The 23,630-nt window shown below is 43.5% G+C and overlaps 2 protein-coding genes across 2 annotated transcripts in view; one reads left to right on the plus strand and one right to left on the minus strand.

The window, feature by feature from the left end:
- CPPED1 (calcineurin like phosphoesterase domain containing 1) overlaps positions 1-23,630 on the plus strand; it is a 431,035-nt gene that overhangs the window by 340,915 nt on the left and 66,490 nt on the right. The gene's annotated exons all lie outside the window — the stretch shown is intronic.
- Positions 1-23,630, minus strand: part of SHISA9 (shisa family member 9) — a 249,621-nt gene that overhangs the window by 224,278 nt on the left and 1,713 nt on the right. Inside the window, exon 2 of the mRNA XM_070761117.1 lies at positions 2,772-2,899. Coding sequence (XP_070617218.1) covers positions 2,772-2,899 — 128 coding nt within the window. The remainder of the gene's footprint in view (positions 1-2,771; positions 2,900-23,630) is intronic.

The raw sequence follows: 23,630 nt of genomic DNA on the forward strand, positions 1-23,630 counted from the left end.
CTCCCCACGTTAAAGGGAGGGAAGGGGATAAGATAGGAGAGACTTCTGTGGGGCAACCCTGAGCGAGAGAAGGGGAGAGGAAAGGATCAATGGGGCCAGCCTGAGCAACAGAAGGGTATAAGAAAGGAGAGGCTTCTGTGCGGCAAACCTGGCGGAGAAAAAAGGGATAGGGGAGGCTGATCGTAACTACTCAAGCTTTAACTGTCAACTTCTCAAGCGCAGTCACATAGTTTTGTAGTGAAACACGGGTGTCCAGCTACTAGTATGTCTGTGTATATATTTATATATGATCCACAGTATCAAAACTTCCTGTGTTGATTTATTAGTTATTTTTAATGGACAAAAGTTTCATAGCTAACCGTTGACAATCATCCAGCTCCGAGATCTCATTCAAAGCAGCAGCTTTAATCTAAATATTTACCATTATTCCCCAGTAGGTTTTGCGCTGGGTTTAGCAGTAGCATTTATTGCTAATGAAGTGGGGAGAAACTCCACAATTCTGACAAAGCTGGAGCGTTCTTCCAAATTCCACCACGCTCTTGTTTTCTCTTGCTGGAAACCTTTTTCCAAAATAATTGATGAAATACACCAGAAATTCAGATATATGGTATATTTATACCAGCCATGACTCCTCCCCTTCCCACCAAAGAAACCCCTGATTAAAATACAATGCAGAGCAAAATGGATACACCACAAATATATTGCAGATCTATGAGGGATCATGTTCACTGCTTTCACCAATGTTACAGTCCTTGGGCCGTCAGAAAATTATTTTTCCTGTTTTGAGGAAAAACCACAGCAATCTTTAATAGCAAGATCCAGCAGACTGAAAAATTAAGTCCCGCTGAGATGGACAACATCTTAAGACAATGTGTGTTTGGTTGAGATGCCTAAAAGGTTTTGCCCTTCCTGGTTCTTGGAGTGAGTTCTGATTGGAACACTTGAAAACAATTTGGTGTAAAAAAACCAATACAGTAGAACATCTGATCACGACCATCATTCATTCTATAGCTGCTGTCGGAATGGCTAATTGCGTGCAGCTCTGTGGTTCTGGCATGTGGGTGTGGGATCGAGCACAATTTTGCTTCCCGCACCTGTTCTTGTGCGTCCCCGTGTGAGATTTTGTTACCTGCAGAAGTGCGGGAAGCAAAATTGCACTCGATCCCACACTTACATGCCAGAACCGCGGAGCAGTGCGCAGTTAGCCATTCCGGCAGCAGCCTACCACTAGTTGCGACCCAATTCAGTCATGACCCAAACCTAATTTTGGAAATTTGGTGCTTACAAAAAAAATTGGTGCAGGAGAAATGGAAAAAAATAATTTGTGAATTTATTGGTTGGAACCTGAAGCATTCCACTGTACTTGAAAACCATGGTGTGGGAGTCGGAATGGACTTCCAGAGGTAAAATGGCAGATTACAGGAGCTAGGAGCACAATTTAGGTAAACCCTGAGGACACAGATAAATCTCCAAGTGCTTCAACAACCCTCTAAAACAGTGGTTTTCAACCTGGGGGTTGGGACCTCTTTGGGGGTTAAATGACCATTTCACAGAGGTCACCTAAGATTATAAGAGTTGGCCTTCTCCGGGTCCCGTCAACTAAACAATGTCGTTTGGCGGGACCCAGGGGAAGAGCCTTCTCTGTGGTGGCCCCGACCCTTTGGAACCAACTCCCCCCAGATATCAGAGTTGCCCCCACCCTCCTAGCCTTTCGTAAGCTCCTTAAAACCCACCTCTGTCGTCAGGCATGGGGGAATTGAGACTTTCCCTCCCCCTAGGCTTATAAGATTTATGCATGGTATGCTAGTGTGTATGATTGGTTTTTAAATTGGGGTTTTAAATTAACTTAAACTTAAATATTAGATTTGTTTACATTGTACTATTATTGCTGTGAGCCGCCCCGAGTCTGCGGAGAGGGGCGGCATACAAATCTGATTAATAAATAAATAAGAAATAAATAAGAAAAGACCAATTTCCCCTGGTGTTGGGAACCAAAGCTTCTATTCTGGGTTCTGACCCCTTGGAACGTATTTTTACAATCCGACCAATCAGGCGTTTACAGTGGGAGTGTCCCTCTGACCCTCCTACCAATCAGCTTAAAGCTCTGTTGGGAGAATTGGCGGTAGACTTATGGTTGGGGGTCACCACAACACGAGGAACAGTATTAAGGTGTCGCCACATTAGAAAGGTTGAGAACCACTGCTCTAAATGGATGCAAATCAGTAGCGGGTTGTAAATCCCGTCGCTACCGGTTCACTCCTGTACTCGTTCTGCATGCACAGAAGTGTCTGAGTTGAGTGGGAGGAGCCTCCCGTTTCCGCCACTATTGATTCGCCAAACTGGGCCCAACCGGGACCAATCCCCTGCTGATGCAAATGACCAGCTGTCTGCAAGAAGAATAAATCCTTCCATTCCCCCACTATCCTATCGGAGCCGAAGAAGCTTCTTGTATGAGAAGCAAAACAACTTCAAAAAGATTTTTAAAAAACCCAAGAAAGTCCAGTTGCCTCCTGAAAAAAGCACCTTAGGGACCAGAACCATGGCCTGGATGACCGAGAACCTCTGCACAGACTTGAAAAACAACTCAACTGCCTCTTTAAGAGCTCTAGCAAAATGATACGCTTACGTGAAACCACCAGCGATAAAACCGAAGGTCAGAATTTGGCCAATTCTTCGCGCTGGATTTAGCAAGGCAAGACAAAGTCCGTCTCTTGTGAGCACAAGGAACTCCAAGGCCATCGAGCGAAAACACCGAAGCTGTCAACACTTACGTAAGTTGTTAGCAGGTGCTCGTGACTCCATGTTCTCGTAATGCTGCATGTGAACCACAATGTTGAGATCGGTTTCCATGTGATCCGTGGTGCAGGCACCTTCCGGTCGCATCGCATCAGCCAGAGCTCTGAGGAGTGGTGGAAAGAGAAGACAATGATGTTCATGCGCCTCACAAATCTTATGCCAGATGCAAATGAACACACAACTCAAAATCCAGGCATAGAGAGCCGTTCTCTGCTCAATTTCTGGATTGGGAAATAGAGCGTCTGGCTTCTTTTAATTTTTCCCAGGAAAGAAATTGTCCTAACCTGTTCTGCCGGGCTCTCTGGTAGGAGCCTCCCGAAAATTAAAGGGTACAAATTTCAGACACACACATGTTTGAAAATTCAAAACAATGTTCTTTATCCCAAAATTCAAAATAAACTAAGCACTCTTTTTGTATTGCAAAGAGCACTCATCCCAAAACAACCGGGTAGTCTGTACAATTAACCTTAAGCAGTCATTTATTTATTTATTTATTTTATTCATTTGTCCAATATACAAATACATAGGAAGAAAAATAGACATGTAGTAATATATATAAGGGTAAAAGTGAACTTAGAGGAGAGGATATATGAAAGAAAGAAAATATATATGATAAGTGAGAGAAAGGAAAGACAATTGGACAGGGGACGGAAGCCACACCAGTGCACTTATGTACGTCCCTTACTGGCCTCTTAGGAACCTGGAGAGGTCAATCGTGGAGAGTCTAAGGGAGAAGTGTTGGGGGTTAGGGGTTGACACAATTGAGTCCGATAATGAGTTCCACGCTTCGATAACTCGATTGTTGAAATCATATTTTTTACAGTCAAGTTTGGAGCGGTTCGTATTAAGTTTGAATCTCTTGCGCGCTCTTGTGTTGTTGCGGTTGAAGCTGAAGTAGTCATTACGTACTTAGCTAGCAGCTGTGAAGAAACTTCGCACCCCTTCTTCTTCCAACGAAGTGAGACACACACACACACACATGTTGCTCTGCTTTGCTTTCAAAGGCGTGAAAAATCAACAAGCAAAGTCCACAAACCAGCAACCCAGGATTCCTGACGAACTGCGATCAGATACTCTTCCACAACAGCCAAACCCACATGCTGCTATTTATAGAAGCAGCCCTAATTACTGGAGCCCCAACCAAACACAGGTGGCTGCTCTTATCTCCTGTAATATGTCATTGCGTGGTCTCTTCTGCGCATAATTCTGCGCTTGCGTGGATCCAAAACGTCTTCATCCGAATCAATGGAAGATAAGGGAGATTGACTGCCTGGGCTGTGTGCCAAGCCCCCCTCTGCGGAGTCACTCCCACCTTCTTCTTCGCCCGAGGAAACTAAACTCTGAACTGATTCTGTGGGCAATAACACAGGCCTGTGACATGTTGAAGTTTCCCCTGCATCCACCTCCACATTCCCTGGGGCAGGAGCTGGGCCAGAGCCAACCACAACATAACCTATAGCAATATCACTTAGCAATAGCATTTAGACTTATATACCGCTTCATAGTGCTTTTATAGCCTCTCTAAAAGGTTTACAGAATCAAAATATTGCCCCCCAACAATCTGGGTCTTTATTTGACCCACCTCGGAAGGATGGAAGGCTGAGTCAACCTTGAACCGGTGGTGAGACTTGAACTGCTGAACTACAGCTAGCAGTTAGCTAAAGTAGCCTACAGTGCTGCACTCTAACCACTGCGCCACCCCGGCTCTTAGAAAGTCTCCCCAGGTTCGGACAAATTGTCGACCTGAACAGCACTCAACTTTAATTCTATTGACCTTAATTGTCCACTTTCCAACATTGCTCAGCAGGCAGCTTAAAACCTTGTTCCTCCATTGCTGTAAGTGCATTGCAAAATATCCCCCGAATAGAGGTCAAAAAGGGGAGAATTGCCAATTGGGGACATGGGGGGAAAAGAAGTGTCCCATCATTAAAATAGCCGCGTGAAGCTATCACTCAACAAGTTTATCCTCATTGCTTCTTCTTGTCACAAAAACCTGAGGCTGAGTCAACCTGGAGACTGGTGGGATTTGAACTGGTGAATTACCCCAAGAAGTTAGCAGAAGCAGCTTGTAGGATTGCAATCTAACCACTGCTCTACCAAGGCTCTAGATAGTGAGTGGAGTAACATTATAGGTAGTAATCAACTTGCAACCATTCCTTTATTGACCATTCGAAGTTACTGCAACGCTCTCTACATGGGGCTACCTTTGAAAAGTGTTCGGAAACTTCAGATCGTGCAGAATGCGGCCACGAGTGCCATCGTGGGGCTTCTCAGATTCGCCCACATTTCTACAACACTCCATGGCCTGCATTGGCTGCCGATCAGTTTCCGGTCACAATTCAAAGTGTTGGTAATGACCTTTAAAACCCTTCATGGGTTCCGAATACATCCAGAACCGCCTTCTACCGCACGAATCCCAGCGGCCGATAAGGTCCCACAGAGTAGGCCTTCTCCAGGTCCTGTCGACCAAACAATGTCGTTTGGCGGGCCCCAGGGGAAGAGCCTTCTCTGTGGCGGCCCCAGCCCTCTGGAATCAACTCCCCCTGGAGATTAGAACTGCCCCCACCCTCCTTGTCTTTCGCAAGTTACTCAAGACCCACCTATATCGCCAGGCATGGGGGAATTAAGACATCTCCCCCAGGCTTTCTTATATTTTATGTTTGGTACGTATGTGTTGTATGGGTTTTTTTAACAGTTGGGTTTTTTTATATAATTCTTATTATTAGATTTGTTCCATTGTTTATACTGTTTTTTATTGTTGTTGTGAGCCACCCCGAGTCTTCGGAGAGGGGCGGCATACAAATATAAATAAATAAATAAATAAATAAATAAATAAATAAATAAATAAATAAATAAATAAATAAATAAATAAATAAATACATACATACATACATACATACATACATACATACATACATACATACTGGGGAAAGTGACTTACAACCAGTACAGCTAAGTCCTTAAGTTACAACCATTCATTTAGTGACAGTTCAAAGTTACAAACGGCACTGGGAAGAAAGGTGACTTTAGGACTGTTTTTCGCACTTAACGACCGTTGCAGCATCCCACTTTCTCACGCGATCAAAATTGGTTTAATCCACCGGTTCATTTTTTATGACGGTGGCAGTATTACGACCATCTGACAAGGCAAGACAATGGGAGTAAGCCAGCTTCGCTTAACAACCATATCCCTAACTTAACAATGATATCCTTAGCTGCTGCAGCAAGAAACGTAGAAACATAGAAGATTGGCAGCAGAAAAAGACCTCATGGTCCATGTAGTCTGCCCTTATAATACTATTCCTGTATTTTATCTTAGGATGGATCTATGTTTATCCCAGGTATGTTTACATTCAGTGACTGTGGATTTACCCACCACGTCTGCTGGAAGTTTGTTCCAAGCATCTACTACTCTTTCAGCAAAATAATATTTTCTCATGTTGCTTTTGATCTTTCCCCCAACTAACTTCAGATTGTGTCCCCTTGTTCTTGTGTTCACTTTCCTATTAAAAACACTTCCCTCCTGGACCTTATTTAACCCTTTAACATATTTAAATGTTTCGATCCTGTCCCCCCTTTTCCTTCTGTCCTCCAGACTCTACAGATCGAGTTCATTAAGTCTTTCCTGATACGTTTTATGCTTAAGACCTTCCACCATTTTTGTCGCCCGTCTTTGGACCCATTCAGTTTTATCTATCTCTTTTTGTAGGCGAGGTCTCCAGAACTGAACACCAAAGAAAGTGTACATAAAAGAAAAGATACATTTGTCAAGAAACATGAGATACAACACTTAATGTTTGTCGTATGGTCAAATAAGCAATGAGGAAACAATCAATATTAATAAAAATCTTAAGGATACAATCAACAAGTGACAGTCATGCACTCATAAGTGGGAGGAAATGAGTGATAGGAATGATGTGAAATAACTAATAGTTATAGTAGTGCAGACTTAGTAAAAAGTTTGACAGTGTTATTTGTTTAGCAGAGTGATGGCATTCAGGATAAAACTGTTCTTGCGTCTAGTTATCAGTAATGCCAGTATGAACTCGCTGTAAGGAGGAAAATTGTTTTTATGTTTTATTTGCGTTTGTGTGTGTGTGTTTGGCATTGCTTCTAATTTTAAAAATGTTGAATAAAAATTATTTTTTTAAAAAATAACAACTGCAAGGATTCGCTGAGCAGCCCCTGCAAAATCAGGTGTGATTGTAAATCAGGTGTGACTCAGTTAATAACCTTCTTGCTTTCATCATGGACATTCAAGTCCCACGGTGATCATACATTGAGGGCCAGCCATACTGCAGCAACGCAACAGGGAGTGTTCTCAAACTGAAGTTTCTTTTTTTCTTTGGGACTGAAGGACATGCAGTAAACAAGAGACGCATCAATTCGCTGCAAAGAGGATGGTGCGAAGAAGGAGAGGACAACCCTCAGCAACCTTGTAACTGGAGAAGTGAGCAAGCACTCTTATTTTCCACTCTTGGGGATAAAAGATAATCAGGTGTTCTCTTTCCTTTTAAAAGAGCCACTGAAAGCAAATCCTGCAATATTTGAATATAAGAGGAGAAGGGATGCAATAAGGAAGCAGCTTTCTCTCTCCTCACTGGCTCTTGCCTCAATGCCGGGGAGATAATCTAGACGTTTGCATTTATCTCATATGAAATCAGTCCCTATCATGGCAAAGTTGGGACTTTGGGGTTGGCATCATTAGAATTCAAGAGTTACAGAATTGGACTTCTACAGCAAGAAGAGGAATGAAATAGTGTGCTTTGAAAGAATGTCAGGTCTTGGGGGATTAGTAAAGTTTCTGAATATTCGGGAAGAAGGACTAGGAGGAGGAGGAAGAGGAAGAGAAGGAAGAAAGGAAGGACAGGAGGGAGGGAGGAAGAGAGAGAGAGAAAAAGAAAGAAAGGAAGGAAGAAGGAAGGAAGGAAGGAAGGAAGGAAAGGAAGGAAGAAAGAAGAAAGAAGGAAAGGAAGGAAGGAAGAAGGAAGAAGGAAAGGAAGGAAGGAGGAAGGAAGAAAGAAAGAAAGAAGAAGAAAGAAGGAAAGGAAGGAAGGAGGAAGGAAGGAAGGAAGGAAGGAAGGAAGAAAGAAAGAAAGAAAGAAAGAAAGAAAGAAAGAAAGAAAGATCCTAGAAAGTTGAAGAAACAGCAACAGATCAAGAGAGTTGTAGAGTTGGCCTACATACATAATGGAGTAAAATCACAGACTGGCCACAGTTTCAAACAGCTGAGTAACTAAGCTGCTAATGGGGAAATATTATTATTCTGTGATCTGCACTTCTGGGCAAAGCCTAAATCATGAAAAAAAAATATCATACATAAACACCTGCCCACAAAGCCGTAGTCAATTGCACCAGGTTTTTGAACACATGAAATAAAAAGAAAAAGGGAAACGTTGACAAAACTAGTTATAAACATGTTAAAATCTTTACAGAATAACAAACCTTCAGACCTCAGGGACCACTAAATTCATAATTTTAAACCCTGCGGACCACTAATATGATCTGGCCAATGACCGGTTGGTTGGGTGGCCGTGGGTAGGTGCCCATCTAACTGTCACTCACATTGAGGGGTGCCTCTCTGGCCTTTACTTGTACCTCCCCTCTCCGCCTGGGCTCCTTAGGACCCCAACAGGAAGCAGTTGTTGGAGCTAAGCAGCCACCATGAGAAAAAGTTGGCAAAACAGCTCAGTTCAAATTGGATCTGACTGAGAAGGAGGCTCAGCAGAAGCACCTCACTGAGGACTAGGAGCATAGGTTGTTCAAGCAGAGGGAAAACTGTTCTAACTGTCAGGAAATTTCTCCTTAGTTCTAGGTTGCTTCTTTCCTTGTTTAGTTTCCACCCATTGCTTCTTGTTCTACCTTCGGGTACTTTGGAGAATAGGTTGGCTCCCTCTTCTTTGTGGCAGCCCCTGAGATATTGGAACACTGCTATCATATGTCTCCTTTAATCTTTCTTGTCATTAAGAAATATAGAAACATAGAAGTCTGACGGCAGAAAAAGACCTCATGGTCCATCTAGTCTGCCCTTATACTATTTCCTGTATTTTATCTTACAATGGATAAATGTTTATCCCAGGCATGTTTAAATTCAGTTACTGTGGATTTATCTACCACATCTGCTGGAAGTTTGTTCCAAGGATCTACTACTCTTTCAGTAAAATAATATTTTCTCATGTTGCTTTTGATCTTTCCCCCAACTAACTTCAGATTATGTCCCCTTGTTCTTGTGTTCACTTTCCTATTAAAAACACTTCCCTCCTGGACCTTATTTAACCCTTTAATATATTTAAATGTTTCGATCATGTCCCCCCTTTTCCTTCTGTCCTCCAGACTATACAGATTGAGTTCATTAAGTCTTTCCTGATCAGTTTTATGCTCAAGACCTTCCACCATTCTTGTAGCCCGTCTTTGGACCCGTTCAATTTTGTCAATATCTTTTTGTAGGTGAGGTCTCCAGAACTGAACACAGTATTCCAAATGTGGTCTCACCAGCATTCTATATAGCGGGATCATAATCTCCCTCTTCCTGCTTGTTATACCTCTAGCTATGCAGCCAAACATCCAATTAAACTAGCCATGCCCAGTTCCTGCAACCGTTCTTCATATGTTTTAGCCTCCCGTCCCCTAATCATCTTTGTTGCTCTTCTCTGCACTCTTTCTAATGCTGGCGACCTGTTTAGCAGGCAAACGTGAAATGCAAGAACAGGCCAAATTTTATTTTCAAATGGGAACAGAATAAGTAAAGGGCACCTTTACAAGTAGTGCTCAACATTTGGATTTTTAAATTTTTTTTTGGATTTGGATTGGCTTTGTATGCCGCCCCTCTCCGTAGACTCGGGGCGGCTAACAACAATGATAAAAACAGCATGTAACAATCCAATTAATAAAACAACTAAAAACCCTTGATATAAAACCAAACATACACCCAAACATACCATGCATAACTTGTAATGGCCTAGGGGAAGGAATATCTTAACTCCCCCATGACTGGCGGCATAAGTGAGTCTTGAGTAGTTTGCGAAAGACAGGGAGGGTGGGGGCAGTTCTAATCTCCAGGGGGAGTTGGGTCCAGAGGGCTTGGGCCGCCACAGAGAAGGTTCTTCCCCTGGGGTCTGCCAAACGACATTGTTTAGCCGACGGGACCCTGAGAAGGCCAACTCTGTGGGACCTTAGCGGTTGCTGGGATTCGTGCGGTAGCAGGCGGTTCCGGAGGTAATCTGGTCCAATGCCATGTAGGGCTTTAAAGGTCATGACCAACACTTTGAATTGTGACCGGAAACTGATCGGCAGCCAATGCAAGCCATGGAGTGTTGAAGAAACGTGGGCGAATCTTGAAGCCCCACAATGGCTCTCGCGGCTGCATTCTGCACGATCTGAAGTTTTCAAACGTAGCCCCATGTAGATACAACCACAATGGTGGGTGGATGGAGGGAGGGAGGGAGGGAGGGAGGGAGGGAAGAGAGAAAGAAAGAAAAGAAAGAAAGAGAGAGGGGGGAAAGAAGGAAGGAAGGAGGGAAGGAGGGAAAAGAAAAGAAAAGAAAAGCAATACTGGTGTCTCTCAAAGAAAGATTTGTGCGTCTCCCAAATCATAGGAAAATGAGCAGCTACACAAAAAGATAAGCGGAGCTAAATAGATGTCAAGAAAACCACCCCACAATCCAAGCAGTGTTCATGGCATGAATTATAGTTGAACTCCTCCAGTTTTCTCTGCCTTTTGGGATGGGAAAGCCTTCTGAATCCTTCTTGGCAGAGCTCCCATGTTGGCGGAGATATTCCCACATGGCTAATGAGTAACACCAAATTCTTCTATCAGCAAAGTATGATGAGTGCATCGCATTTCCCCCCCTCTTTGGGGTATGTTTTGAATCGTGCTTTAAAGCAAAAAATGGCCAATCATCAACCTGGCGTGATCTAGGCTCGGTTCAGATTCTAAGTCACGAAGGTTGATTCATTAAACCAAAGTTGAACGGATAAACAACACAGGCCGAGTTCAGACACACACACACACACACACCATGCTAAGCCACAAGAAAACAATCCTTATCGAACCATTTAAATATATTAAAGGGTTAAATAAGGTCCAGGAGGGAAGTGTTTTTAATAGGAAAGTGAACACAAGAACAAGGGGGCACAATCTGAAGTTCGTTGGGGGAAAGATCAAAAGCAACATGAGAAAATATTATTTTACTGAAAGAGTAGTAGATCCTTGGAACAAACTTCCAGCAGACGTGGTAGATAAATCCACAGTAACTTAATTTAAACATGCCTGGGATAAACATATATCCGTCCTAAGATAAAATACAGAAAATAGTATAAGGGCAGACTAGATGGACCATGAGGTCTTTTTCTGCCGTCAGACTTCTATGTTTCTATGTTTCTTATTTTGGTTTGATGTTGGGTTTTTGGAAACCTTGTTTGGTCTTCTTGGGGATGTTTTTGTAGACGTTTCATCACCAGGGTTGGTGATGAGAAGTCTGCAAGAAAGAAAAAAACCGTCCAGGAAACGCCAATAACTCCACAATACATATTTCTTCTCCATTAGCGTGATGTATCAGCCCAACTTTTCAGCTGGGACTCAAATCCTTCGGAGTGCTTATCTCGAGGAGCAGATTACAGCCACATCTGGGAGAAGAGTTAAGCAGAGAAATGAGGCCTGGCAGCTAGCCAGTTTAGCCACAAGAGAATGGCGCCGGAGCAAAGCTTACATACAAACAAGACCAAAATTCTCTCTGCTGCGTTCCCTCCAGCAATGTAGCTCACAGTTGTTGTTGTTGTTGTTTCTTCTTCTTCTTCTTTTTAATTTTGATTCTTCCCGTTTTTAGGTCTTTTAAGTGCCTGGTGTTTTTGCTGAAATCACAGCTACGTCTACTGTGGACCATTGCTCTCATTGTCTCCTCACCTGTTGGCCTGGCTTACTCCATACGCTAAACCCTACACCAGTTGCTGCATTTATTAGAATACCTTATGCCTATTGAAATAAACCTTATTATGGGTTTCTGTTCCAACCTTGGGCGCTGGGGTGGCTCAGCAGTTAGGTCCCCCAGCTTGGTAGTTGGAAATCTGGCAACCCAGGTTTGAGAGCCAAGCAGCAAGTGATGGGGTGATTTCCCATTCGGGGCTCCTTTCCAGAAGTTTGAAAGCATGCAAATGCGAGTAGATAAATAGGTACCACTTCTCTTTTCCCTTCTAACCTGTTAAGCCACAAACGAATAGATGGCATACGAGATTAGCTAGCTTCTCAAGGATCTTGTTCTGTCTGGGTCACTCCGGAAGCCAATACCAACCCAAAAAGAGAAGCCAGACACACCGGTAAAAGGCAAAGGCAGTTTTATAAAATTCAAGAAAAACACAGGTAACAGAAAATGTCCTTACAAACAGGAAAATGCTGTATCTTCAAATGTATCCACGAAAGCAAAAGTCCATGCAGCAATACAGGATTCTTGCTGCCAAGACGAGGCTGTAGATAGCAGACCTACACCTCCCACGGGTCTTCCAAACTGCTGGGCCACAAGCCAGGAACAGAGACACCAAGAACAAAGCAGGACACCGTAACTCCAAACTGATAAGACTCCACATGGCTTCAAGGGCTTGCCTGCCTTTTAAACCCTGCTAAGGAGGACCACACCCAAGCCCAGCTGTTCCTAATTCAGTGCTGATAATACTTCTTTAATTGCTCCTTTCTTTGATCTGAACGTCTCCTGCGCATGTCAATGAAGGCTTATGCTTCATCACCTAATGACTCCAAGCTACTGGCTGGGGAGAGGCCCCCCCCCCGGGGCTCTCATGCTGTTCTCCATCCCATTCCTGACTTTCCTGTCCCCCGTCCGACTGTTCAGCCCCCTCCTCTTCGCTGTCATCCTCCTCCAGGCATGGAGCCAGCAGAGACACAGCTGGTCCCTGAGCAGCCTCAGGCTGAACCACAACAGATCTACATCATTATGGTCCTTCCTGACAAAAGCCCTAAATGACTCAGGGCCAGACTACTTACAGGACTGCCTCCTGCCTCATACCTCGCTACGGCCAGTATGAGCCCACAGAGTTGACCTTCTCCAGGTCCTGGCAGCTGGGTGAGTCTGGGTCCAACTATAAGCCCATCTTTGTAGGAGAAGAAGACAGAGCCTGATGGTGGAGTCAAGAGGGCAATCAGCCTAGAGTAATTACGTGATCACAAATAATCTATGTCCGACTCCTCTTGAATGCAATTGATTCCTATCTAGCCCACATATAGTGCCGATCACTAGTTAACTAGATTCTTATTTAGAGGCATGGGCAATAGGTTTAGGTTTAGGTTAGGTTTATTGGATTTATATGCCGCCCCTCTCCGCAAACTCGCGGCGGCTCACAATAATAAAAAACAGTACAGTACATAATACCAAATCCAATGCCCACCCATCTAGTTACAATTTAAATTAATAATCTCATAAAAACAGTATATATAAAAAACAGGCACACAGTCAATCAATCAACAAAACAACATGGGCAAGGGGGAGGTGTTTTAGTTCCCCCATGCCTGACGGCAGAGGTGGGTTTTAAAGAATTTATGAAAGGCAGGGAGGGTGGGGGCAATCCTAATCTCAGGGGGGAGCTGGTTCCAGAGGGTTGGGGCCCCCACAGAGAAGGCTCTTCCCCGGGTCCCGCCAGACGACATTGTTTAGTCGACGGGACCCGGAGAAGGCCAACTCTGTGGGACCTAACTGGTCGCTGGGATTCGTGCAGCAGAAGGCGGTCCCGAATATATTCTGGTCCGGTGCCATGAAGGGCTTTATAGGTCATAACCAACACTTTGAATTGTGACCGGAAATTGATCGGCAACCAATGCAGACTGCGGAGTGTTGGCTAACTGGAACCCAATGGGTGGTCCTGATTTTTTTTTTTGCGCCCGACACTCTCCATTCATATTCCCGCAAGGCAGCATCAAGGAAAGGGGCTCCACAAGATGTATGATCCCTGACGAAACGCTCTCCCCACCCCCAAAGAAAAAGAAGCATCCGAGCACAGTAAAACCACCCTAGAATACGTCTCCATGTACTGGTAACTATGGCATGAGCAGGTGCACCCCAACTGTTGGTACCAGCTGGCTGCTTGGAAACAGAAAACATGGGATCACAACAGGGGGAGAAAAAACGATGCTGGAGGCTTAGCCAAGGCCAGTTGTTGGTTGCAGCCTTGAACGAAAAGCACAAATCTGAACAAAGCCTGAGAGTTTACACACACAAACACACGACACCCAGCAGTCTCTAGAAGAAACCAGACCGTCTTCCAGCAGCTGTTTGCAAAAGAGGACTTTGAGAATCTGCTATCTAATCTCATATCTCCCTTTTCTCTATATTTAAGCCAATAATCTTTGTCTTTACTCTTCCATCTATTGGTTTAAAGCTAAATTCCTCATAATAATAATTTTAAAAATGCAACACATAAATTGCTTAATTTCAAATAAAAACCTTATGGGATTTAGATGACTATGGAAATTGTTAGAATGATGAAAATATTTTAATGACAAATAATTAATATTCCATTCACTGGTTTTCTAACTCCCCCTGATATGACAAATGGGTTGGCTTCGGGTATTCTACCAAGCCAGGAGTTTATTTATTTATTTATGTTTTATTTATTTTGTCCAATACAATTGAAAGTTAAAGAGAATAAAAACATGTAGGAGTAAATATCAGGGAAGAGATAGAAGAAGAGATATGAGAATAGAATACATCAATGAAGAGTAGAGGAAAGGATATATGAATGGGAGAAAAGATATATAAAATATAGGAGAGACAATTGGACAGGGGACGGAAGGCACACTAGTGCACTTATGCTCGCCCTTTACTGACCTCTAAGGAATCTGGAGAGGTCAACCGTGGAAAGTCTAAGGGGAAAATGTTGTTGGGGGTTGACACCACGGAGTCTGGTAATGAGTTCCACGCTTCAACAACTCGATTGCTAAAGTCATATTTTTTACAGTCAAGTTTGGAGCAGTTGATATTAAGTTTGAACCTGTTGCGTGCTCTTGTGTTGTTATGGTTGAAGTTGAAGTAGTCGTTGACAGGCAGGATGTTGCAGCATATGATCTTGTGGGCAATACTTAGATCATGCTTAAGGCGTCGTAGTTCTAAGCTTTCTAGACCCAGGATTGTAAGTCTAGTTTCGTAGGGTATTCGGTTTCGAGTGGTGGAGTGAAGGGCTCTTCTGGTGAAGTATCGTTGGACATTTTCTAGGGTGTTGATGTCCGAAATTCGGAGTTGGCCAAGGTAGGGAACTCACAACCTTAACTTGTGATGTGAATGCATCTTTCATGACTGACTTGATTACAGAATACAGAATAACAGGGTTGGAAGAAATCTTGGAGGTCTTCTAGTCCAACCCCCTTCTCAGGCAGGAAACCTTAGAGCATTTCCGACAAATGGTTGTCCAATCTCTTCTTTAAAACCTCCAGTGTTGGAGCATTTACAACTTCTGGAGGCCAGCCATTGCACTGATTCATTGTTCTAACTGTCAGGAAATTTCTCCTTAGTTCTGTTGTGGTTAGCTCTGGCCCAGCTCCTGCCCCAAGGACTGTGGATGTGGGGGAGACATCCCCATGCTGCAGGCCTGTTTTGCCCCCGGTAGAATCTGCTGATGAAGGCTCCTCTGACCAAGAAGACATGAGTGACAGGGAGGAGGAGAGTGGGGCAGACAGCTCAGAAGGAGATCAATTATCTAGCTCCTCCTTGGATTCGGAACAAGAGTTAATGATACAACCACGCATGCGGAGAGCGATGCATAGGCAACAACAACTGAGAGATTATTATCAAGGAAAATGAGGCCACCTGTGGTTGGGTGGGGCTGTGGTCATTAGTGCGGCTGCTATAAATAGCAGCCTGTGGGTTTGGCCATTGTGGAGGATTATCTGATCGTTGTGTTTTTTGACTGCTTTACTGACTTTGACTTTTTGTGTGTGCTGATTTTTCCCCGCTTTGAAACTAAACCAGAGCAAAGTGTGTTTCACTTTGTGAAAGAAGAAGGACTGTGAATTGCCTCACAGCTGCAAGCTAAGTATCACAGAACTGATAAGGGACTTGTAGAAATTACCAGTTTGTTTGGACACTAGTGCTCTTTGCTATACAATAAGAGGGCTTAGTTTAAGTGAATTTTCATTATAAAGAACATTGTTTTGAATTTTCAAACGTGTGTGTGTCTGAAATTTGTACCTGTGAATTTTTGGGAGGAGTCTACCAGAGAGCCCGACAGAACAAGTTCTAAGTTACTTCTCTCCTTGATTAGTTCCCATCCAATTACTTCTTGTCCTGCTTCAAGAGCTTTGGAGAATAGGTTGACCCTTCTCCTTTCTAGGAGCCCCTCAACTATTGGGAGACTGCTGTCATGTTCCCCTCTAGCCGTTCTTTTCATTAAACTAGACAACCTCAGTTCCTGCAACCATTCTTCATATGTTTTAGCCTCCAGTCCCCTAATCGTCTTTGTGGCTTAATTGCCCCTAAATCATCTTTGTTTGGTTGAATGTCTCATGTGAAGCCATCTAATGAGCTAAACACACTGCTTGCTAAGGAGGTCAGATAGCATGGCCTCAATGTAAGACCCAAATTGATTGATTGCACGGGCTTCTACGGCCCTCTGGTTTGTCAACTCTGCACATCTTTCGGTTTTTGTTGTCGTTGCTGTTTTGCCTCTTTGAGTCTGTATTGACTCCGGGTGACTGCCTAGACTTCGCTCTGCAATTTTCTTGGCAAATTGTTGTTGTTTTCTTGAAGTAGTTGACTGTGAGTGACTGGCCCAAGGGTTGCCCAACTGGTTTCATGAATTAGAATTGACCGTCTCCCAGGTTTTAGCCTGATGCCTAACCACCACAACAAATACCACAAATCCCCAACAATAGTTGAAAATATAGTTCAAAATAAGCCACATAGCAGAAAACAAGAAGAAACAAAATGCCAAAGGTCTCAACTATCCCTCCATGATGCCACATGTCCACAGAATAATTAACTTTCTATTCTATCTCTATACGTTCTCCTAGTCAACGAAGCAGTGGAAGTGATGTGCCGGTGCCTGGAGGCTGTTGGGGCCTGGATGGGTGTCAACAAACTCAAACTCAACCCAGACAAGACGGAGTGGCTGTGGGTTTTGCCTCCCAAGGACAATTCTATCTGTCCGTCCATTACCCGGGGGGGGAATTATTGACCCCCTCAGAGAGGGTCCACAACTTGGGCGTCCTCCTCGATCCACAGCTCACATTAGAGAAACACCTTTCAGCTGTGGCGAAGGGGGCGTTTGCCCAGGTTCGCCTGGTGCGCCAGTTGCGGCCCTATTTGGACCGGGAGTCATTACTCACAGTCACTCATGCCCTCATCACCTCGAGGCTTATCTACTGTAACGCTCTCTACATGGGGCTACCTTTGAAAAGTGTTCGGAAACTTCAGATCGTGCAGAATGCAGCTGCGAGAGCAATTATGGGCTTCTCTAAGTATGCCCATATTACTCCAACACTCCGCAGTCTGCATTGGTTGCCGATCAGTTTCCGGTCACAATTCAAAGTGTTGGTTATGACCTATAAAGCCCTTCATGGCACCGGACCAGAATATCTTCGGGACCGCCTTCTGCCGCACGAATCCCAACGACCAATTAAGTCCCACAGAGGCGGCCTTCTTCGGGTCCCGTCGACTAAACAATGTCATCTGGCGGGACCCAGAGGAAGAGCCTTCTCTGTGGTTGCTCCGACCCTCTGGAACCAGCTCCCCCCTGAGATTAGGATTGCCCCCACCCTCCCTGCCTTTCATAAATTCTTTAAAACCCACCTCTGCCGTCAGGCATGGGGGAACTAAAACATCTCCCCCTTGCCCTTGTTGTTTTGCCGTTTGATTGATTGTGTGCTTGTTTTTTATATATATTGCGATTGTTTTATGAATTTCTTAACTTAAAATTGTAATTGGATTGGTGGGCATTGGATTTTGTCACTATGTACTGTTTTTACTATTGTTGTGAGCCGCCCCGAGTCTGCGGAGAGGGGCGGCATATAAATCCAATAAATCTAATCTAATCTAATTTAAAGTTCTGGTTTTCACACCCTTCCAAAATACAGTTGCAGCTTTCTAGGTCTTCGGGTCTAAGAAAGCTAACCTGGAGGGAGGCAGGCCTCAAGGGGGTATTAAACACCTAATTTCTTGCAGCCATTTGTGTGTGTGTGTGTGTGTGTGTGTGTGTGCATTAAATTAAGCAAACTGGAAAATTGAAATGATTTATTTCAGGTAAATGCCATACAACACCTCTGCTACAATGTGTTTAACACTAGCAAGGCATTTAAGCTTGGATCAATGCAAAAGCTGTTAAATAACTTCGATAAATAAAAAAAAAGGCAGATAGAGTTGTATAAATTGCCCTTTTTCAGCCTAAAATGATTATCTTTCAACTCTGTTCACTTAATGGCTTAACCAGGTCAGAAAAAGCCTTGGTATTTTTTTCTCCGTGCAAGGCTTGGTACTGTATGTGTTAACCTTGATTAGACTAGATAGATGGTGGAGAGAAACAGGCACATGTCCACACATGCAAACGTTCACGCATACAACATACACATTTGCATAGCTAGAGGTATAACAAGCAGGAAGAGGGAGATTGTGATCCCCTTATATAGAGCGCTGGTGAGACCACATTTGGAGTACTGTGTTCAGTTCTGGAGACCTCACCTACAAAAAGATATTGACAAAATTGAACGGGTCCAAAGACGGGCTACAAGAATGGTGGAAGGTCTTAAGCATAAAACGTATCAGGAAAGACTTAATGAACTCAGTCTGTATAGTCTGGAAGACAGAAGGGAAAGGGGGGACATGATCGAAACATTTAAATATATTAAAGGGTTAAATAAGGTCCAGGAGGGAAGTGTTTTTAATAGGAAAGTGAACACAAGAACAAGGGGACACAATCTGAAGTTAGTTGGGGGAAAGATCAAAAGCAACATGAGAAAATATTATTTTACTGAAAGAGTAGTAGATCCTTGGAACAAACTTCCAGCAGACATGGTAGATAAATCCACAGTAACTGAATTTAAACATGCCTGGGATAAACATATATCCATCCTAAGATAAAATACAGAAAATAGTATAAGGGCAGACTAGATGGACCATGAGGTCTTTTTCTGCCGTCAGACTTCTATGTTTCTATGTTTCTATTTACCGAGAGAAGGAGACTTAACGTGCGAAGCCCTTTTCATTTCGTAAAGTTAGGATGCATTTTGCACATCTGCAGCGGGAACCTAAAAAAAGGGATCCATTCAGTAACCGGAGAAAATAGGTTACGTGAATGATGCAGTCTTGTAACAGTTTTGAACACTGTGAGAATGTGAAACTGCCATGGAAAGATTGTGTGTCATGGAAAGATTGTCTGATCAATTGATAAAATTGAAGGGGTCCAAAGACGGGCGACAAAAATGGTGGAAGGTCTTAAGCACAAAACCGGAGGCGGCACTAGAATAATGGAGGGAGGATGGAATCCAGGAAGTGATCACCTTGGCGTGCTTAGCAACCTGCCGGTATGTACAAAAGGATATTGACAAAATTGAACGGGTCCAAAGACAGGCTACAAGAATGGTGGAAGGTCTTAAGCACAAAACTCATCAGGAAAGACTTCATGAACTCAATCTGTATAGTCTGGAGGACAGAAGGAAAAGGGGGGACATGATCGAAACATTTAAATATATTAAAGGGTTAAATAAGGTCCAGGAGGGAAGTGTTTTTAATAGGAAAGTGAACACAAGAACAAGGGGGCAAAATCTGAGGTTAGTTGGGGGAAAAGATCAGAAGCAATGTGGGAAAATATTATTTGACTGAAAGAGGAGTAGATGCTTGGAGCAAACTTCCAGCAGACGTGGTTGGTCAATCCACAGGAACTGAATTTAAACATGCCTGGAATAAACATATATCCATCCTAAGATAAAATACAGAAAATAGTATAAGGGCAGACTATGAGGTCTTTTTCTGCCATCAATCTTCTATGTTTCTATGTTAGAGAGTCTAAGAAACTGTAAGATGGTTTCAATAAGTTCTGCTTTGGTCACCTAGTAAGGAACCCAACATCTGCTTCTGCAATGACAGAACAGAATAACAGAGTTGGAAGGGATCTCCAACGTCCCTTCCGACTCTGTTCTGTTTTATTTTGCTCTGTTCTGGTTTGTCCATCTTAGACCATTGAATAAAAGGGGTGGAAGGGACCTTGGAGATCTTCTAGTCCAAAACCCTGCAAACAGCATGAGATCCTATACTAATTTGGTCAATATCATCTTCTCCTCACTTTGACCTGCGGACCAGTGAAATTCAAAAACTTTCCTACTGCTTCTGTGGCGTGGCTTGGTGAGCAGGGTAGGGGAAGGATACTGCAAAATCCCCACTCCCTTTCCACTCCAGGGGAAGGATACTGCAAAATCTCCATTCCCTCCCACTCCAGGGAAAGGATACTGCAAAATCTCCACTCCCTCTCCACTCCAGGGGAAGGATACTGCAAAATCTCCACTCCCTCTCCACTCCAGGGGAAGGATACTGCAAACTCTCCACTCCCTCTCCACTCCAGGGGAAGGATACTGCAAAATCTCCACTCCCTCCCCATTCCAGGGGAAGGATACTGCAAACTTTCCACTCCCTCTCCACTCCAGGGGAAGGATACTGCAAAATCTCCACTCCCTCTCCACTCCAGGGGAAGGATACTGCAAACTCTCCATTCCCACCCCAGTCCAGGGGAAGGATACTGCAAAATATCTATTCCCAACCCAGTCCAGAGGGAAGGATACTGCAAAATCTCCATAATCTGTCAGAACCTAGTGAATTTCACCACGGATGCTGTGGACTCTTTAACTGGATAGTGTTGAGATGGAATGTGGGACACAACAGTCTAGACTTGCTCACAACTTTACTATTCAGGCTGAAGAGATGCCCCCACTCACCAACTCCTTTTTGTACCCTTGGGAACTACTCCAGAAATCAGAGGTGAGACGTCTCCATTACAAATGGCCAGTCGCCTGGTAAGAAGGGGTTTAAAGGATGGAATGAGTCAAAGGCCAGTCAAGATCTGCTGCCCAGATCTCTGGAAACGTAGATCAGCAGGAATCTCAGATTCCAATAAAGAACAGCAAAATCCAACAGACCTTCTCTCTATTGCACACCTGAAGGAAGTGAGCTTGGAATAAGCAGGAGAGATTTGGGATATAGGGGAAAATATGAGTATAATATATTTTGGAGCATCTAAAGAATTCCCTGACTTCCGTATAGTCTTAAAGATGTTCTGTTCAGAACCAGTTCACGGAATGGAATGGAATGGAATAAAATAGAATAGAATAGAATAGGAATTATTTATTGGCCACATGGACATGCAAGGAATTTGTCTTTGGTGCATATGCTCTCAGTGTACATGAAAAACAAGATACATTGGTCAAGAATCATAAGTTACAACATTTAATGATAATTCAGGCACAAATAAGCAATCAAATCATATTAGGAACCAATCGATATAAATTGTAAGGATACAAGCAACAAAGTTACAGTCATACAATCATTTGTGCGAGGAGATGGGAAATGAGGACATTAATAGTAGTGCAGACTTAGAAAATAGCTTGATAGTGTTGAGGGAATTATTTGTTTAGCAGAGTGATGGCATTCAGGGGGAAAAACTGTTTTTGTGTCTAGTTGTCAGTGTGCTGTGCTATATAGTATCATTTTGATGTTAGGAGTTGAAGCAGTTTGTGTCCAGGATGTGAAGTGCCTGTAAGTACTTTCACAGACTGCTGCTTATAAAAATCCTCCCATTTCCCCACCATCCAGTCAGAGCTGAAGAAGGTTCTTGGATGAGAAGCAAAACGTCTTCAAAGAAAAACAAGGAAGTCCAGTTGCCTCTTGGGTAAAAAAAATAAAGCACCTTTGGGACAGCCATGACCTGGATGACTGAGAATCTCCATAGACGTTGCTTATAATGTACTCAATTGATCTCAAGAAAGTAGTTTAGTACAGTGTTTCCCAACCTTGGCAAGTTGAAGATATCTGGACTTCAACTCCCAGAATTCCCCAGCCAGCATTCGCTGGCTGGGGAATTCTGGGAGTTGAAGTCCAAATATCTTCAAGTTGCCAAGGTTGGGAAACACTGGTCTAGTAATCATAAAACAAACCTTACGAAGCTTAATGAGTTTCAGCTCTGGTTTAAGATGTCCTGTTTGGGCCACCGTAGCTTCCATTCATTTCTTTAGTCCTCCATAAGGATTGTACACAGGAGCACACAAACCAAGCCCATTCGTCTCGAAGTAAAATATTTTCTAAAAGTAAGCTTTTGGAAGCAACCTGCAGCGGATAAAGGCAAACAATGCCTGACGGAGAAAGGGAAGAAATGGGGAAATGTTCAGTTTGCTCCTCTTGGAGAAGTTGGATTTTTAAAAATATTTTTTAGGAAAGGTTCGAATCGCAGAGACAGCAAGCTCCCTACCGGGAGGGAAGAAGGAAGGAGAAGGGACAGCAGAGGCTCGAAGGATCAAAACTGGAGCCTTGTTTTAACTGTACAGAAACTGAGATTTACTGCAAGACGGGTGTAAACATATCCGGTCCAATTCTTTCCTCCTTTCAGCAAATAACCTGGTACGGCGATCTGGGTGCCATACATTAGACCCTGCACTGATATAATATGGAGATTACAGAAACACAGATATTGGAGTAGAAGGGAAAAAGGGATCCTCTCCAATCTTTTTTAAAAAGCAGAAGATAGAAAAGGCATCCTTGGAACTTACTGGGCCTGGATTTAGTGGATTAGATTCCTCACCTTCAACAGGAGGCAGAGTCTCTCTCACTCTCTCTCTGTCCCTCCCCCCCCCCATTAATGAGCCTTAGTGAAGATCACAGGAGCTTTTGGGGTCCCTAGCAATGCCTGCACTAGGCTTCCTTCTTGGTCGTAAAAAAATGATCGCCCATCAGCCAGTTTATAAATAGCAAATAATTGCTAGTGAAAGGAATGGGTGATGCATTCTGAGAACTATTTTGGGTGCCTGAATGCAGGGGGAAGCTGTTAATCACATAGCAAGCAGCAAGATCCTGGGCTGGAAAGGTAATCCAGGTGTTTAGTCCATCCTGGCTGGCCGTGGGAATGGAGAAGGAGATGGAAAAGGAGGAGGAGGAGATGATGATGATGATGATGAAGAAGAAGAAGATGAAGGTGAAGATGAAGAAGGAGGAGGAGGAGGAGGAGAAGTCGATGGAGGAGGAGGAGGAGGAGGAAAAGAAGAAGAAGAAGAAGGAGAAGGAGAAGACGAAGAAGAAGACGAAGAAGAAGTAGAAGAAGAAAGAGATACAGACAGTCAAACAGACAGACAGACAGGTGAAAGACTGAAGGTGAAGAACCTTGACTGACCATCACTCATTTAAGCTGCACCCAACAAAAAAAACATTTTCTGGTAGTACCATTGTTCCTCTTGAGAACTTCTTCCATAAACTGATATCCATCTGATGGGAGCACGGAAAAGCCACCTGATTATAGTCTACAGTTCTCAATCCCATTACCCAACCCAATGACCAAGGGGGACATTCACTACAGAGGACCCAGGTTCTTGGTTTCTTATCCCTCCAACGAAGCAATTTGCTTTGCTTCTCTCTCCTCCTCCTCCTCCTCCTTTTTGCTTTTAATTGTTTTTATTTGATCTACAAAATGTCTCTCCCCATCTGTTTTGCTTTCATGTGTTGGGGATTAGCATAATGAATCAGACCGACCCCATAACTTGACAAATGAATTGCGACTTTGAGTCCCTCCTGTTGCCGTCACAGTGGTGGGTAGCAAGGGAAAATTTGGTGGGAAGGCGATGGTAGAGTTTCAAGAAGAGGCAGCAGGCCAAA

Source organism: Erythrolamprus reginae, chromosome 9, assembly GCF_031021105.1.
Source record: "Erythrolamprus reginae isolate rEryReg1 chromosome 9, rEryReg1.hap1, whole genome shotgun sequence".
Lineage (NCBI taxonomy): Eukaryota > Metazoa > Chordata > Lepidosauria > Squamata > Dipsadidae > Erythrolamprus > Erythrolamprus reginae.